The 17,763-nt window shown below is 38.0% G+C and overlaps 1 protein-coding gene across 1 annotated transcript in view; it reads right to left on the reverse strand.

Annotated features, from left to right (window-relative positions):
* The window catches only part of KLHL14 (kelch like family member 14), a 90,522-nt gene that overhangs the window by 46,589 nt on the left and 26,170 nt on the right, over positions 1-17,763 (reverse strand). The window contains exon 2 of the mRNA XM_054583850.1: positions 16,394-16,515. Coding sequence (XP_054439825.1) covers positions 16,394-16,515 — 122 coding nt within the window. The remainder of the gene's footprint in view (positions 1-16,393; positions 16,516-17,763) is intronic.

Here is a 17,763-nt window from a genome sequence, read left to right on the forward strand (position 1 = left end):
GAGATCAAATAATGTCAGTTACAGGTCAAAGATCTTCTAATAAGGTTCCATAGAACATGGCTTAATAGAAAGAACACAGAGCTAAATTAGGTCAGGAGCCACCGGTGTGAGTCACAAATTCATCAATTATTGCATGACCCTGACAAGTCACTTAATCGCTCTGAACTTTAGTTTCCTCATATGTCAAAGTGATAATAATGCCTGACCTGTGTATCTCACAGGGTTATTATGGGGGACCCAGTGACCGGTAGGCTTGAAAGTTGGGAGGAGTCGATAAGGATATCCAGTGTGATTATGAGGATAAAATGTATCTAATAAATAAACCTGTAAATTTCCATTATCCTGGAGAGCCCTCAATACATGTCCACTCTTATCCTGCATATTTTAGTGACAAGACAAAAGCAGTGTAATGTCAAGTTTAAGAGGCAGGCTCTGATGCCAATTGTGTGGGTTCATAATCTGGCTCCACCAGTAACTAGCTTGGATATCCTCCTTGACCTTGCTTTCCTTAAAAACAAAATGGGGATAATAATAATCTCAACCTCACATTATTACTCTGAGTATTTAATGTGATAAACCATAATAAGGTTTGCAGCACAGTGCCTTGCACATAGAAGTTCTCCATCTATGTTAACCTCAAGCCATGGAGGTGGAGAGAAGGTACCTTAATAAAGACAGTGTCATGCAGCGGTTAAGCATTTAGCTTTTGGAGTCAAAGATTCATGCCTTGGAATATTAGCTCACATTTACTAACTGTAAGTTTTCCTACACCATGGTTTTTAAAATCCTCATCAGGGTAGAGACGAGTGCATTAAAATGGGATACGGGATATTGTGAGCACTAAATACGAAGATGTATGTAACATATTAAACACAATGCTGGTCACATAATAAGTGCTCATTTAAGGTGTCACTACCATTTGGTGTTGCTAAAAATCAAAACTCCCCTTCTTTGTCTTTTTATCCCTCACTTATTTTGCATGTGTAGTCTGCAAAGAGGCTGGTTATGTTATAGATATGTGTAAGTTCAAGGACAGAAAAATCCAAGCACACATATTTAAGGGCTGGACCTATTTCTGAAAGGCTGGCATTGTCTGAGCACAAGCAGGACCTCCTGCAGGACCCCATGGCTAGTGAGCCGATGTTTAGCTACTTTTGGCACTTGCCCATTGGCCCTGGCAAGCAGGTAAACTAATCCCTTGATGTGATATTTGTACGGTGTCTATGGGGTATGCCCTGTGAGCCAGGCAGGCAAGTGAAGTTAATCAATGAGGTAGATCTGATGTCTGCCCCATGTTGCTGGCAGAAGAAGTGTTTCATTTATGTTCAGAACAGAGTCTGCCTGATGTTAAAGAGGATAGGTCACAAAACATTCCCCAAGAGTTAGTATAGCTTGTAACTTAAGAGTGTGATCTCTGGAGTGAAACGACCCGAGTTTGAATCGTGGCTTTGCTTCTGCCTCATGGCGTTGGACAAGTTATTTATCTCTTTACGCCTTGATTCCTCTTCTATAAAATGTAGGCCATGGTAGAACTTCCATCAGATGATTGTTGTGAGGATTAAATGAACTAACACCTGTACGGCGTGTGCACAGTATAATAAATGCTGCTTATGATTACCAAAGTAAGTATTGTTTTACTACCAAGCAGTGTGGTTTGTGAATAAAATAGATACGCTCTTAGATTAGAGACCATGGGCTGGCAAACTACAGCCTGCAGGTCAAATCCAGCCCTCCATTTCTTTTTATAAATAAAGTTTTTAAAAGTTTTTTTTTAATAAAGCCTTTCTTATTCATTTACATTGTCCATGGCTGCTTTCATGCCTCATGGGTACAGCAGAGTAGATGTGATGAGACCTTATGGCAGCAAAGCCCAAAATATTTAGTCTGGCCTTTTATAAAAGAGTTGCTGGCTCTGGGAAAGACAACTACTACTAACACATTTTTCTCAAAAGAAAAAGTCCTTTCCTATGCTGTTTGTTTATTTATTCTGGGAAATATGTTTATATTCATGTGTTTGCACTCTGTCAAGTGACATATTATACACTGCAAACAAGTGAAAGTCAGAAGACCTTGGAGTATTGCTTTGTGCTCTCCCTGCCGCCATCCGTTCTGCTTAAGGAAGCAATGTGCATGAGGATAATGCTACTAACCTACTTCCAGGAAAAATTAATGCCCTGTTATTTTCCAGTAATGTTAATGGATTTGTACTGTTTCATCCTCTCTTTCAATGGGCTTCCATTATCAAGAGTCACTTATGCTCATATGAATCTGGTTGCAGTGCAGCTTGTGTGTGGCTTGGGGAAAGGATTCTCTCTGTAAGAAGCTGGCTGAGCTGTAAAAGGAACAGAACGCTCATTCTTGACTCCCCTCACAGCATGACAGAATCAGGCATTGACTATCATATTTGTAAATGATTAAACTATATTCGGTTAAAGAAACAAAAACTGCTTCTTAAGGAGATATGTATTTTAGTTTTTCTGTTTTCTTCATTTAAAAAAAACAAAACAAAACCCAGAGTATGGGAAACTTAAACATTTTCCAAAGGTCAAGGAAAGTTAATCTGTCTTGTAAAAGTGCTTGGTAGCACCACCCTTTGGGCATCTTCTTGAACTCCATGTCTGCTCAAGCTTTGAATTCAAGGCTGAAGCTGAGGTAACACACAAAAGATGAAACCCCAATGCTGAGATTAGCAAATGAACTGGGCATTGGAAGTACATATACTTGTAAATTATGGTAACCATCCTGGACTGTTTCCTGAATTATATCTAGAAACCTATATACATGTATTTGTGACAAACACAATATAGGATATCAAACCTTGCAAATTTAATAAGATTGAAAGCAAATGACCATTGGCTTCTCCTTAATTCATCTGCACTTACGAGTTTTGATTATCACTCAGATTGGAGAAATGGCTTGGGTTTTTGGGAGAAATAATTTAATCCTAGGAAATGTTTATGCATGAGCAGCTACTGTTGTTTGGTAAAGTTAATGATTATGGTAACGAAAAACTTCAAATAATTTATGAATGAACAGGAAACAAAAGTGTGAGGTTTACCCAGATACCACAGACCAAGGAGTATCCTGGCATTGTTAACACCAAATAGGCGACTGAAAGAACATAAACACATAGCTTTTTCCTCTTTAAAAAATCATGTCTTGGCGCACAGATTTTGCAATTACGATTTTTTGCAAGTGAGCAAGTACACACAGAAAACAGTGATAGTATTTGAAAGTCCCCTAGAAGAAAGATCACCTCATTCTAAAATAATTTTCATCTATAAATAACCCAATACAATACTCTTCCTTTAGTCTTCAATTAATAACAAAGGGGATAGTGGGAGTTTCAACAAATAAACATGCATACTAGGATATTAATATATTCTATTTTTGTAGAGAATATTTTATTCTGCATAAAAAGCTGAAGTAGTGTGTCTAGTCTTGCTTTACTTTTAACTCTGTTCACAATATGCAGTGTGTTATTACTACGGTAATGAGAAACAGATAAAAGGGCAGGCTCTGGTGCTTCATTTGGGTACACATTTTGGCTCTGTCATTTACCATCTGTGTGACCTTGAGCAAATTACTTAATGTCTCTGTGCCTCCATTTCTTCATCTCAAGTAGAAATAACCATACTTCCTAATATCGTGGAGTTATTGTTATAAGAATTAAGTGACTAAATGAAATCCCTAGAATGAAGTTCCTAGAATGTGTGCCTAACACAGTATCTAATAGCTGTTTGTTTTTCTATGTTCTTTCCATATGTGTGTCATTTGCTAGGTGTAGTGAGCTGAATTGTGTCCCCCCAAAACATATGTTTAAATCCTAACCCCCAGGACCTGTGAATGTGAATTTATTTGGAAATAGGGCCTTTGCAGGTGTAATCAAGCTAAGACGAGGTCATATTGGATTAGGATGGGCTCTGAAGCCAGTGGCAGATGTTGTTTTAAGAGAAATGGGAGGAAGATTTAGAAACAGAGACACAGAAGAAGGCCTTTCTACACAGGGAAGAAGGCCTTGTGAAGACAAGTCAGAGATTAGAGTTATGAAGGCACAAACCAAGGAAATACCAAGGATTTCCAGGAGCCAATAAAAGCTAGGGATACGAAAGGAAGCATTCTCCCTTAGGGTCTTGGGAGGGCTCATGGCCCTGCTGACGCTTTGATTTTGAATGTCAAGCTTCCAGAACTGTGAGAGAATAAATTTTTGTCGTTTTAAGCTGCCAAGTTTTTAGCCTCAGGAAATGAATATACCAGGTAAACTAGATGAAAAAGTGGGGATTTGTGGAAGGAGAGAATGAGAAAGCAAAGATGAAACCCTAGTACCCAGGAGAGGGCTTACGTGTGGTTCGTTGGGTGTTCTTTGAATTTAGTTATTTCACTAAAGGCCCCTGTGTTCTTCTTTGCTTACAGGGCACTCAGTCAGGGCCAGTAGGGTTGGGGTGGAGGACGGCTCTCCTAAATGAATGCGAGCATATCCCAGAGCTCTCTGCTGCGTAGCTGCGTAGCCGTAGACGTGCTGCTAAATCAGAAGCCACTTGCACAGGGGGTCATTTAAATGAAAATTTATTAAAATGAAATACAATTAGAAATTCAGTTTCTCTCCTACTAGCCACATCTAAAGTACTCAATAGCCACGTATGGCTAGTGGCTACCCTATTGGGCTGTGCAGATACAGAACATTCCCATCATTGCATAAAGTTCTGTTGGGCAGTGCTAGGTGGTTTTTTAAATTGTAATAGGATTTGTTTAGGACGCAAGTAAAACAACAGACAAGTTGGGTAGGAAAAAGGAAGGTCTCATACTCTTGTAATATGGGCAAGCAACTCCATCACTTATTTAAAGAAAAAGTGAAGATGGTAAAACTGATACTTGGATAGATGCTGACAAGGCAGGCCTCACTTGTTGAGTGGTATGTTGCTTTCTTTTTAAAGTTTTCTACATTACTGCTTTTCTGTAATTGGGACAAAGGATATTCTATTTAGTTCTTGTGGACTGAAAAGTAGAACAGCTGAAAACTAACCTATATCTGATTCCAGCCATCACCATGGAGAAGTATGGCTGGCTTTATCTTGATCTGGTCGAAATATACCTCGTATTGAATTGGTTAATATTTTGGTCCCTTAATACTGTGCAGGAGGTAAGTGCTACAAAGCGACAAATGAGATCAAGAAATCCGTGAGCTACAATCTCTCCTCCTCTTCAGATTTAATCATACAGATGAATAAATTGCTATAAAAATACCAAAAATAAAACTAAAAACAATGACTGAATCATTTTTTTAAAAATCTCATGTACTCTGTGTTCAGGTAGCAAGAAATTTAATTCCAGTTGGACCAGTCTCCTGTGATTTTTTTTCCCTTTTCATCTAAGATATTTTTAATGCTCAGAGGCATTATAATAGAAAAGCATGTATTTTTGCCTGGTTTATACCCATCATCCTTACCATTACAACAAGACAAAAGCATTAAAGTAAAATTAATCATGTCAAAAGATTTTAGCAAAAACAAGTGAGACCATGCATAAAGCATCGCTTTGTCTAGTGTGAAGTCACGCTCTGATTAAAAACATATAATGAAAGTGAAAGTGATACATCATTGCCTTAGCAGTAGGGTTTTCTGAAAGTGCTTTGCGTTCTCAACATAAAAATGTGAGATTTCGGTCTTTGAAACTCACAATGATTATTGTTCTAGCTAAATAACTGGAATTCAATCTTATATTTTTTAAAAGAAATTAAGACTTAAAGACCAAAGAAAGCATGTCAGTAGGATTAATAATTAGCATACCCTGTAAGGCGCATCTTTTGCCTTGACATCTAGATAGAAGGGTAAGAAAGAGCCTGTTCAGCGCTCCCCTTTTACAAAACCATCTTTAATGCCAATTGAATGTGGCCAGGTTCCTAAGGCATCTTTTGTGAAGCACAGCTGTTTGCTTCACCAAGACCAATATAATTAATAAGTATAAAGGTGTAGTCATAGAGTGATCCTTCCCCAGTAATGGAGTCATTTTGTGTGTGATACACAAAACCAAAATTTCTAACTGGCCAGATAGTCATGGGAAACAGATTTGGTTCCTAACTCCATCATAGAGTCAACCTGTGGATCTGAAAAGAAACAGTGTACTTACATGCACTTTGCCCTAATTATTGCTTGATTATGATAAAGATATTTGTATATAATAATCACTTACCCCAATTACATCTTTTTTGTTGTAATTTTGAAAGTCATTTCAATTCTTTTTCAATGAGGTGACTCTAAATGATAAAATCCGTTTTGTTCTATGGGAGTTCTGTGTAACTATTTAATTGACATCTATATACATATTTGCACAACTATATTATAGATGTAGAATAGTTTATGCATAATAAACAGTAAAAATAGTAAAATTATATGACCTCAGACATACTTAAACTATTCAAAGGAGTCAAACTTTGAAATATTCCACCCAAAATGCATTATAATAATTTTGGAAATGCATTTTTAAACTTTTTCTTTAATGTAGAGGCACCTAATCTTCTTGAATAAAAACCAGTCCTCACAACAGAGTCACAATGAGAAGAGGGAAAGGTGCATGGAGCAGCAATCCCTTCTGCCTCACAAAAGCTCATTGGAAAAGTGAGAATATTTTACATGTGACAAGAAGAGTGAATCAAATACTTGTTGAACATAAGGGCACACTATTGTAATAATTAGGGCTATTAAACAAATATTTTGATTATCCTCCTGAGAATTTGGGAAGATTGTACTTTTCTATTATGCACTATGAGGTCAGGTGTGGCCAAGGGATTTGTTTTTGGCAATGAATGATGTTAATTCAGGGTAGATGCTCCATGAATCAGTGTGAAATCGTCCTTTCCCCTGCCATGGCAACAATAACATGCCAAATGCGGGAGCTTCCATGAACCTGAGCACTGGAATGAAAAGACTTGGAACAGAGACCCCAGCTGACCTACCATAAACATATGACATTAAAAGAGATAAATCTTTACTTCCATGAGCTGCTAAGATTTGGCAATTGTTGTTATGACGACTTAACCCAGCCTAGCCTAATCTGACTGATACAGGCATTGGTACCAAGAGTGACCAGTGGTTGATGACAAGGGAACTTATTTTGTACAGTGGAAAGATGGAAATGCACATTATGTCAGGGAAAACCACTTGGTTAACTGTGGTTTGCTCTTACTTGGATGGCTAATCAGTTATTTAATGAACTTCTACCTCCAGGAGAAGAGGTTGGAAAACAGAACGTTGATAGTGTGTACTGTTTGCTGTTGGCTGCACTTGGCAAGGTCTACAACAAAGAGATGATTTCACAAAAAAGGGCTCATTGATAAGCAGGATTGAAAGAAAATAGTATCCAAAAATTTAGCAGTGTGCAGCATTGAAAGAAGCAACGTTTTTCAGTCTCATTGGGTAAAGGATTTTGGTTTTATGTATCATATGCAAAATGAGAAGAATTTTGAGCAAAATGGTTAATTAAAGCTTGCCTTACTGACAAAGGCAAAATTAAAGATATGGCTTTCAGAGTAAATTCACTGCATTAGGGTGTCTTAGAGGAAAATTTCAATGAAGGGTAAGATACCCAGTAACCTCTTTCAACTCAGGGAAAAAGGTAAAAGGGAGCAGTTCCATTAAAGCCTGGTAGACATATGACCATAGAGAGAGAGTATGGGGGGGGGGAGGGGAGCAAAATGGGGACAAGAAAGCAAAGTTAAAAACAACGTAAGAAGTATATTAGATAAAAACTGCTGACACAAACACTGGCCCTAGAGTGGATAAACACATAAGAAGGCAGCTAAGTTTTCAAGAGGATTAACTGTCAAAGGACCCATGAGCCTGGACTAAAAGAGGCTGTGACGATTAGACACTTAAAATAACCATTGTCTCCTAAATGTCTACAGACATGAAATGTACTTAGAAAACTCTTCCACTCCTGGGAAGAACATATTCTCAGGTTCACTTCAGATATGGCCAAGGAAGATAATAGAAAAAGAAAAATCTCCTGCAAGGTGGAAGCAAGGACCATGGAGAACCAAGAGCAGTGAGCAGAATTAGGGAGATGCCATCAGGAACACAACCTTGGATATATACACACTTCAAAATGTCTATTAGGTGGGTTTGCTAAGTTGCTATGCTTTTTCCAAATTAAAGTGTTTATTGTGCTGATGCTGTCTTTAATCTACTTCTGTGCATTATGTGTGAGGAGACCTGATAATTGTGCTTTAGTCTGTTTCCAGATCAAATGAACCTGATACTGGGACAATGATCCATCACCCAAAGAGTGACACTGAGCTTCATGATTTGGGATGCATTCCCCTTGGGAGGAGTGAGTGTATTTGGAGCATGGCATGGAGAGGACACAGAATATCTGATGTCTAGATCCTGCAGCACTGTGATCCCCCTACTGTGCTGATGGTAGAAAAACATGTAAAAATTGAGCCCCATATGCCTGGGTCCCTGAAATACTGTGACAAACAGATGCCCTCTGACAACCTGTGCTGCACATGTAGCATGAGTGAGAAATAAATTTTTTGTTGGTTTAAGCCCCTGAGATTTTGGAGTTGTTTGTTACCATAGCATACCTTAGCCCATCCTGACTGATACATAGAAAACTTCATGCTAGAAATACAGAGAAATTTTGTTCTGCATCCAACGTATGTCTTATTTCTCAAACTCTTGACGATAAAAGCAGAAGATGATTCAGTCTTTTGGTTTGCTCTGCTTGGTTATAAAAAATGCAAAATAAACTATAATAGAATAAAACTTTAGTGAGGAACAATTATATTCCAGATACTAAGCCTAGAGCTGTATTTGTATTATTTTATTTAAATCTCACAATAAATCAAAGAAGAATTATACTCACTTTGTAGATGAGAAGGATCAGAGACAGCAGCCTGCCCGAAGTCTCACAGTCAACAACATCTGGGGGTGTAGTTTAATTTAGAGCTATCTGTCCCAAAAGATGTTGTTCTGTGTATGTAAGTGTGTGTGTGTGTATGTGTTTCATTTTTGACAGTGCTTCAAATTTTATCACTTACATCAAGTGATATATCACCAAGATTATATACTTGACCACTAGGAGTAGGATATGCATTCAATTAATCTGTACAAGTTCTATGCTATGAATGTGGCACTATGCTAAGTACATTGGATCCATTTATATTTTCGTGGATGAAATGGGTCAGTACAGATAAAATCCCCTTCGTTTGCTTGGCCTCTTGGCTAATGGCATGTGTTAGTGAGACAGATTGGTGTGGTGCGTGAGGTGGCACTGTTTGATGAAAATACAGAGCCTGGTGCTCTGTTCCTCATTCCGCCACTTAACCATTGTGTGCCTCTGCCTATGATACCACCTTTCAGTCACTTAAAAGCCCAAATTGTGAACTTAATATAGAAGTGCCCACATGGTCTGGTTTCTACCAAAGTCTTTAGTCACATGTCATATCTTTCTTCCCCTCACTCTCAGTTCAATCATGTACCTTCTTTCTACTAACTACTTACTTCCTACTAACTAACCTGGAGCATCTTACATCTTTACCAGGCACCTTCTCAACTTTAAGTTAAGTGTTTTAAATGCCACTTTATCAGTGATGTTCCCCATGACTCCTAAACTAGATCAGGTTCCTTCATTACACGATCTTATGTCTTTTATGCCCTTTCTTCAGAGCACTATCACATTTTGGTATTATACATTGCTTTCTGGGTTTTTTATATATTTATTCTTTATTTTTATTGTTGACACTATTGCAGATGTCCCCATTGCCCCTGCCTTTGCTCCGCTCCTCCCAGCCCCTGCTCCCCCTTTATCTGGGATTATTTATTAATGCTGGTTCCCCCACTGAATGCTGAGCTTAATGGAGGTATGATGATATTTGTGTTGACTGAGCAGTGCATCTTCTATATTTAGGACAATGCCTGCTACTTAGGAGATATCAATTATATTTGTTGAATGAATGAAATGAATGTGTAAAGTGAGAGGGTTGGGCAAGGAGATCATTTAATCTTTGAGTACTTATATTCAATGGTTTGCCAGACTTAGTTTGCAATTTGCCTAGCAATGACAGGGAGCAAATTTAAGCAGTCCATATGACTCATACTTCCTTCATGCCAGATTCGGTAGCCTATATCACAGCTCGTGTGTAAAGGAGGTATCAACATTATTTGTACACGTACTATTTCCTGAGAAAAGGTAACTGCTATATTCAAAGGAGATGCAAATCAGAAATAAAGTCAACTGGTTTTTCTAGGCATCAACTTATTTAAAATACAGTATTTGGAGTGACCACCACACATATTGTTTTTAAAAAAATCTATGAAAAAATCCACTAATGCACTGGTGCATGAATATACAAGTAGCAAATAATTCAAGATATATAGCAATGTGTAGTCATGTATCTCAAATTAGAATTGAGCTCATGTAAGGTAAAATTAGATGCTAACATATTTTAAAAATCCAAACACAATTCTCTCTCCTTCTTTTTTGTCCAAAGTCATGGATACAATTACTTCACAAACTAAAATAAAAAAATTTCAAGCTAAGAGAAAACAACTACCATGCTACTGTAAAAATATCTTTAAATCAACTGTGTTTTCACGAACATTGGAAATGCAAATTAGAGGGGTAACCTCTGCTCTCAATTCTTAATTCTTGAACCTATTTTAATAATTCCTTGAAAGAATCCTGTATAATATGGTTCTTGGTGAACTCTCCAGCCCCATCACATATTTCCCCAACCTTGACCTTCCTACTGATGTACAATTACACCTTAGTTTCTAGAAGACACCAATTCTCTTGCCTTTTGGCATTCTGGGTACCAGACTTTGTTACTAAAATACTTTCTCATCTACCTCTTTGCCTTGATAGTTCCTACCCACTTTTTTTTTTTCAGTTTTACATATGGTCACTTATAGGAAAGTTTCCCTGACCTTCTATGTGTAGATTAGGGGCCCCTTTACATACTTGTATAGCATGAACTTTCCCTGTTCCTTTAGCACACTATATATTACAATTGACTTTTTAGGTTATTAAGAAGAGAGATGACTTTATGCGCATTCTACTATCCAGCATAGAGGGGATATTCAATAATTGCTTGCTATGTGAAGAAATAAGATCTATAAATAGGTCTAAATTCTGACCAGGCATTTTCAGAATCATTCTGGAAATACCTCACTGTTTTCTGAGATTCTCCTGCAATGAGAAATGCTCTATTTATGGATTCTACCTACCTACTTAGATATTAAATTAATTAAATAATTTGTGGGCTTTGGTTCTTGGTAATAAAGATAATATGAACAAAGAAAACCCACAGGTATAAAACCCTCAGTTGAACTTACTTTTTATTTTCTTCTAAAGAAATACTCATAAGAAACAATTATTAGCTTTTGATTAACTTGACTTTTCCCCTAACACATCCTCAAAGAATAAAAATGAACTGAAATCAAGGAACAGAAGGTCCAAGGAAAGAAGTCCAATTTAATGCATCCGTGCAGGTTTATTATTCCCCGAATAAGCAATAATTAAACCATTCTCCATTGCTCAGACATTGGATATGATCTAACATATATATATCTTTTGGAACTTAAGTTCAATGTCATATAAGATTTGCTTTCTCTGTATTATTCCTTCAAAACTTGTAGAAAGTATATTTGTAAATATTTTTCTAAAAAGTATGAAGAATGTACCAGCCTCTGATTTTTGTGACTCTCCTAAAACAAATCAATGACACCCAGCTCCAAGACCCTTCTTAAATGGAGGTGATCAAGTTAAATACTCTCCTTGGACCAGAGGGGCCAACCCAGGAAACCTCTGCACAATGGTTTCTTTTATTTTCCATAACTTAAACACGCAAGTTCCCAAATCCTTGCTCTACCAAGTAGAAGACAGAGTTGCAAATCACAAGAAAGGAAGAGGGCAAAAGAAGCATTCCCCTGACCTCTAACAAAGGGGAGTTATGGGGGCCTAAAGGAGGAACAAGCCTTTCCAACTTAACTCTTCCAATTTTTATTATTACATTCTCAGTAGAAAGTCATTACTGGCACGCGGGAGAATAAATATGTATTTTGGAACCATTTTCCTGTCATTGCTCACAGAAAGCAATAAGAAACACCTAATAAGTAGAATCTGTTATCTGAAATGCAGGACAGAGGAAGTCAGGCCCTGGGAAACACTTCTACCCACCAGTAAAGAACTTGGTCTGTGGGGACTGCAACTAGAAATAGCAGCCCCTCAGTGCCCTCTTGGGGAGGCGTGTACACTGCTTCCCACACTTGGACTTCATAAGAACTTTGATATGTAAGAAATAAGTTAGGAAAAGTACACAGTAGCCAGGGAAATTTTTGCAACAAGAATTTAGGGCCTGCAATGTGCAGGAGGCACGTTTTTTTTGCATTGGCCATTTTAGTATTCATGTCTCCTATACTGCTTTCTAATAAGTTAAGAATGAAACGGGAGACTGCATGCAGGAGTGAGAAATGCAAGAAAAGCAGTACTGTAAAATAAAAATGAATGAAAGTGCATTTTAACTTCCCTTTTATTATTAACAGTCAAGAGAACAACAATGCCAATTTTATTGTTATTACTTAACACTTCACACTTAACAAAAGGGCTTTACAGTCATTTTTACATGTAATCTTTCAATAATTTTTTTTCTGAAAGAGACTGGGGAGCTCTGTCACTATTTCTAAGATTAATTTTATAATGTTATAGTAAATGATTTTTCCAAAGAGGAGGACAAAAATGCAGTCTGTGCCAGCATGTTACCAAAAGAGTCTTTTCAGTGAGAATAATTGTTTCTTTTGCTGTTTGGGTAGATCAAGCCACTGGTTGGCTGACTGTTGAATTTTGTTTTCTTTATGTTATGCAGACCTATATTTTCATTTTTATTCATCTCCACTGTATTCAGTTTATTATTATTTAAATGTTTATTATTACTGTAGTGTTTCTAAAAATATATATATTTTATTTGTAGACATTTTAATATCTAGTAAGATTATCCCCTTTTGCTCTGTTTTCCTTCCTCCCTTCCTTCCTTCCTTCTTATAATTGTCCTCATTTTTCCCATTTTGCTCCTCTCCTCCCATGTTTCTAAAATATAAGTAACACAACAGGATGAGATCTAAGGAAAATGATGACTGACCTTCCTTTTAATTCTATAATGTGTGCAAATAGCATGGCTTCTGCAAGGGAGTATTTGTGCTCCTGCCTCTTTTTAAAAGGAGCGTGTCTGTGTGACAGGCTGTGAAATGCTTGCTCAGGCCAAGTGGGCAAAGGATTCTTAGATTCAGAGACTCCAGCTAACCTCAGGTTTTTGGTTTTTGCTTGTTAGCTTATTTGTTAGTCTGCATGGAGCCGGTCATTCAATAAATAAGCAGACCCCAAACCAGGAGCTGCCTCCTGGCGTTAGTTGTCATCCTCACCTCCCTGCCAGTTAGCTCAGCAGTTGTTCTGGGTCAAAAGAACGGCTGCGGGAAGCTCTGCAATCCCTAATGTTTTGTTGAATTTGGGGAGAATTTGTATGTTTTCTTATTCTAATGAGAAATATTTCTTTATTATGATTAGATGGTACAAATAGTATGGAAATCTTATATTATTTAGTCAAGGTAGCCAAATAAAATGCCTTAACTTAAAAATGCAGACCAGCAGCAGAAATCATCCAGATAAACTATGTATACTTCTGCAGCAAACCTGAAAGATATGCCTTCACTTGGGGTCCTGTAGTCATAGTCCAGCAGGTAAAAACTCTACTTTTTAAAGTACAAGTCTCAGTGACATAAAGAGTATGAGTAAAGTAGACATTTATTTCAAAGCTATGATTATGCCTAAATATAGAAAAAAGTTCAAGATATTTGAATATATTCACATGATAAGAATGTTCCTATACATTAACGCCTTTGTTTCCTTCCATTTAAAACATGGTGAATGGAGTCAACAGATACTCATTTATCTTTACTTCTTAGTAGATTATTACATCCAACATATAGAAACTACAGAAAATAGGCTCCCTGCTCTGGAGCAGTGGGTCCAAGTGTTGTGTCTGCTGTAGTAGAATTTTTCTCCCCTGTTTGGGGAGAGCTTGAGTTGCTTGAAGCCTTAAGGTATAAAGGTCTGTGCAGTCCTTGTGCTAATATTGGTAATGGTGTTACAATAATAGCAACACCTATAAACTAGAACCTAATCAACAAAACAAACAAGCAAGAAAAATATCACTAGCAACATTGAAAGAAAAAACAAACCGACAGTAACGAGAGGAAAAGAGGGAAGGGATGATGGGGAAAAGAAGGGGCAGGGTCAAATCAAGGAGCATGCATATAAAGGACCCATGGACAAAGCCAAAGTGGGGAAGGATTGAAGGTGGGAGGTGGGGGTGGGTGGGGCAGGGGAAAGTGGTGGCGGGAAAATGGAGACAAATGTATTTGAACAATAAAAAATTAAAAAACACAATAACAGCAACAGTACCTATGATTTATTGAGTTCATGCTATGTGTTAGATAATTTATAAATATAATTTTGTTTTAAAAGCACTCAAATTATTATGATTAAATGAAGTACCCATCACTCAGACTTGAATATGACTTGCTTAACATTACAGACATTGGTTTGAACCCAGGTGTGACTGATTTAAGTTCATGCTTTCTTACTACATCTCTTCAAGTAAAGAGTTATATCAGGCAATGTAAAATATTTGAGTAGAGTGACCATACGTTCCGGTTCATATCTGTGTCCCAACTCAAAAGTGTCCCAGTTTGGACAATTAGCTGGATGATTACCCCATCTCAGAACATGGTTCAAAATGAACATAAGACTTTTTTCTTAGGTATTGTTCATACTACTGTAATTAATCTTTTTGCCTTTAATGAAGGGCTTCAAACAAACAGCACATTGGACCTGGCCTAGCATATTTGGAAAAAGAGATGAATTTGTACATGAACATCATTTGCTGCTTGGGTCTAATATTTCCCTGTCCCTTAACCCCTCTTTCTCTATCTCTCTTTGAAAATCTTCTGTCCTTCCTCTCTCCTCCTTCTAGTATTCATATATCATTGTATGTAGGCCTTCTCTATGGATTAAGTGCTAGAAAATAAATTCTTTAGTTTTACTTTCGCTTTTGTTTCTGATGAACCTTTATAATACAGCTTGGTCAGGCATTCAGATATTTAAGTTATTATTTTTGACAAAAAGAGATTAAAAATCATTTTAAGGCATCTCTAAGCTATTTTTCTTTCTTCCTCCTCCTTAATCTTGCTGCTAGTATTCCACCACTTGTTTACTACAACCATAGTGTATAGGCATCCGGGGAGCTTTCTCGTTGCAGCTCCTGGACGATGCTACCGCGGGTTTAGCTGGGGTAGCCAGCCCCAAAATGTATTATTTCAAGCACCACCTCATATGTCTTTGCTTCTCTTGTGCTCTTATGGGCAAACTGTTGTCATGTTTATATTATTTTAACGGGTTTTCGGTACAAGGAAGGGAAATGATCTTAAAAAATTGATAAAATATTTAACTATTTAAAAGACACATGCAATAAGAAAGCCTAACTTCCCCTTTTGTCGGTTTTAAATGTATGGCTTTGATTTATGGATCAAAATTCCTCATTTATTATTTTATTTATACAGCTCTGGGCAATTTTGACAGTTAGAATTTAGTTTTATTGACCAGGGCAGCCACTGTGCCCACAAGGGGCTGGCGCACACAGCCCGCTGCGCTCAGGAAACGATGAGTTTTGATTCCGTGACTGAATCCGATCGGGAATCATAGCCAATATAACAATAAGTTCCAAATCTCAGTGCCCCAGGCAAGAGGTTTGCTGTAAAACACAATCACCCTTTAAGGAGGGAGGGAGGAAGATGTTGGGTGGAAGTTTGCAAGCACAGTTTAATGCAGCTGGGGATAGGTCACAACGCTATTTGTCTGTCCAAACCGTGGAGCAATAGAGGGAGTGTTTCTCTAAAGACCAAAGTTCTACAGACTAAAAATTAATGAGCAAAATGTCTATAAAGCAGAAGGAATGTTAGTTACTGAGCCAATGAAATGAACAACCAATGTGATGTGAAAATTTACTAGTGCTGTTAGCCAGCCTTTCACTTCGCAATGAACAAAAAATAACTGAAGAATTTCTATTGGCTTATCTCAAGCGCCCTCCGCCTCTGCCTCAGCACACACGGGAACACAAACTCACGGTGATTTTAGGCCAGCTTTAACGTAGGCCTATTCGACTGGCCACCTGTGCAAAGTTACTTTAATCTTTTACTCTAAATCCCCACTGCTACGTAAACAGACCTCTGAAGGGTCACAAATCAATAAAATGTCTAATTTAATTAGCCACGTTTTTGAATAAGTCAAGACGGCTCTAACGTGAAATAAACAGGTAGGTAGATAAATAAAGGCGGGCACTCACTTGTGAGTATTTTCCACGTCTTCTTTTCATCGTCATAGTACTGAACCAAATTGCTGGGAAGGCGGTCCGGCCCAGGAGGCAATCCTCCAACCAATAACAGCATTTTCTTGTTAGAGCGAATTCTTCACCCAAAACAAAAGAGGAGATGAATAACCACATTACTGTAGAGCCTTTCAGTGGCAACGAAATCATAACCATCAAAAGAATGTTCCTTGCTTGCAGATTTCTATTTCATTTTTTCCTGTTTCTTCTCCCATTCATGTCTCAACAATTTTTTTTTTTGAACCAAGCAGAAAAATGATCAGAAGAGCGGCATATCCTCATACTCATGGAATAATAAGCTCCCTTTATACAATTTGTTAGAGGTTCATTCTAGAACGACCTTTTTCTTATATTATCCCTTTAAATCATCACTCTTTACAGCTGAGTACACATGAAATGCTCTGGAGTTGTACTAAGGTTAAGCATTAAAGTTGCATGTCAAAAATCGTATTAGTCAAAATCATTATTATAAGCCATTCTCCACTCAAAGAACCTTGAAAAAATTAAGGTTATGCAGAGAGTTTGTGAGCCAACTCTTTAATCACCCAGGGAACTTCAAATACAAGTTTGGTACAATTAGTAGCACAGGGATAACTGGGGTGGGCTAACCACTATGATCAGGACTTTTCGTTTGTTTAACTTGGCTGAGGCCTCTGCCTTCATCCCCTTGCCGCTCCGCCCCCCCTCTGCCCCTGCCTACCACCCCATCCCCAGCACCACGGGTGACACAGCAGCACCAATTGGTAAAAATGAGACTGTGAGGTTGTTTTGAGCCTCCCCAGAGTGGAGCTCTGCCAATACTTGCCACCGATCCAGCGGCATGAACCTGCTCAACTGTGCAAAGTCACTCTAATTCCCTCCCTCTGTTTTTCTACCTTCTCCCCCAGGGGGCAACCACTGAAAGGAGTGACTACCCACCCATCAAGAACTGGCAATTCACTGCTATTAACCGTGACTGTGATTCCCAGTCTGCCTGGCAGTTCCTGAGAACAGGCCTGCACTGTCTCATATGCAGTAAAAGCTATAGGATGCACCCTGGCCGGCAGACTCGGCCTGATGGATGTACATCCTCAGGAACAGTAATGGATTGAGCACACTTGTGATTGGAGCAGGGAGGGGAAGCCCAGACCCCTACAAGGGGCCTGCTGATTTAACTGTCTCTTTACATGTAATTGAACTTTTCATTTACCTGAAAGGCTGAAGGTGGTGGTGAAAGAAACAGAACAGGCATGATTGAAGGAAAAAGTCAATAAATACAAAAGGGTTCCTTTTAAATATGCTCACAACCCACAGTGTGGCTCTGAGTCTATTATTACATATTCAGCCTT

The sequence above is a fragment of the Pteronotus mesoamericanus genome, unplaced genomic scaffold, assembly GCF_021234165.1.
Source record: "Pteronotus mesoamericanus isolate MK-2021 breed Mesoamerican mustached bat unplaced genomic scaffold, CSHL_Meso_final contig_74, whole genome shotgun sequence".
Lineage (NCBI taxonomy): Eukaryota > Metazoa > Chordata > Mammalia > Chiroptera > Mormoopidae > Pteronotus > Pteronotus mesoamericanus.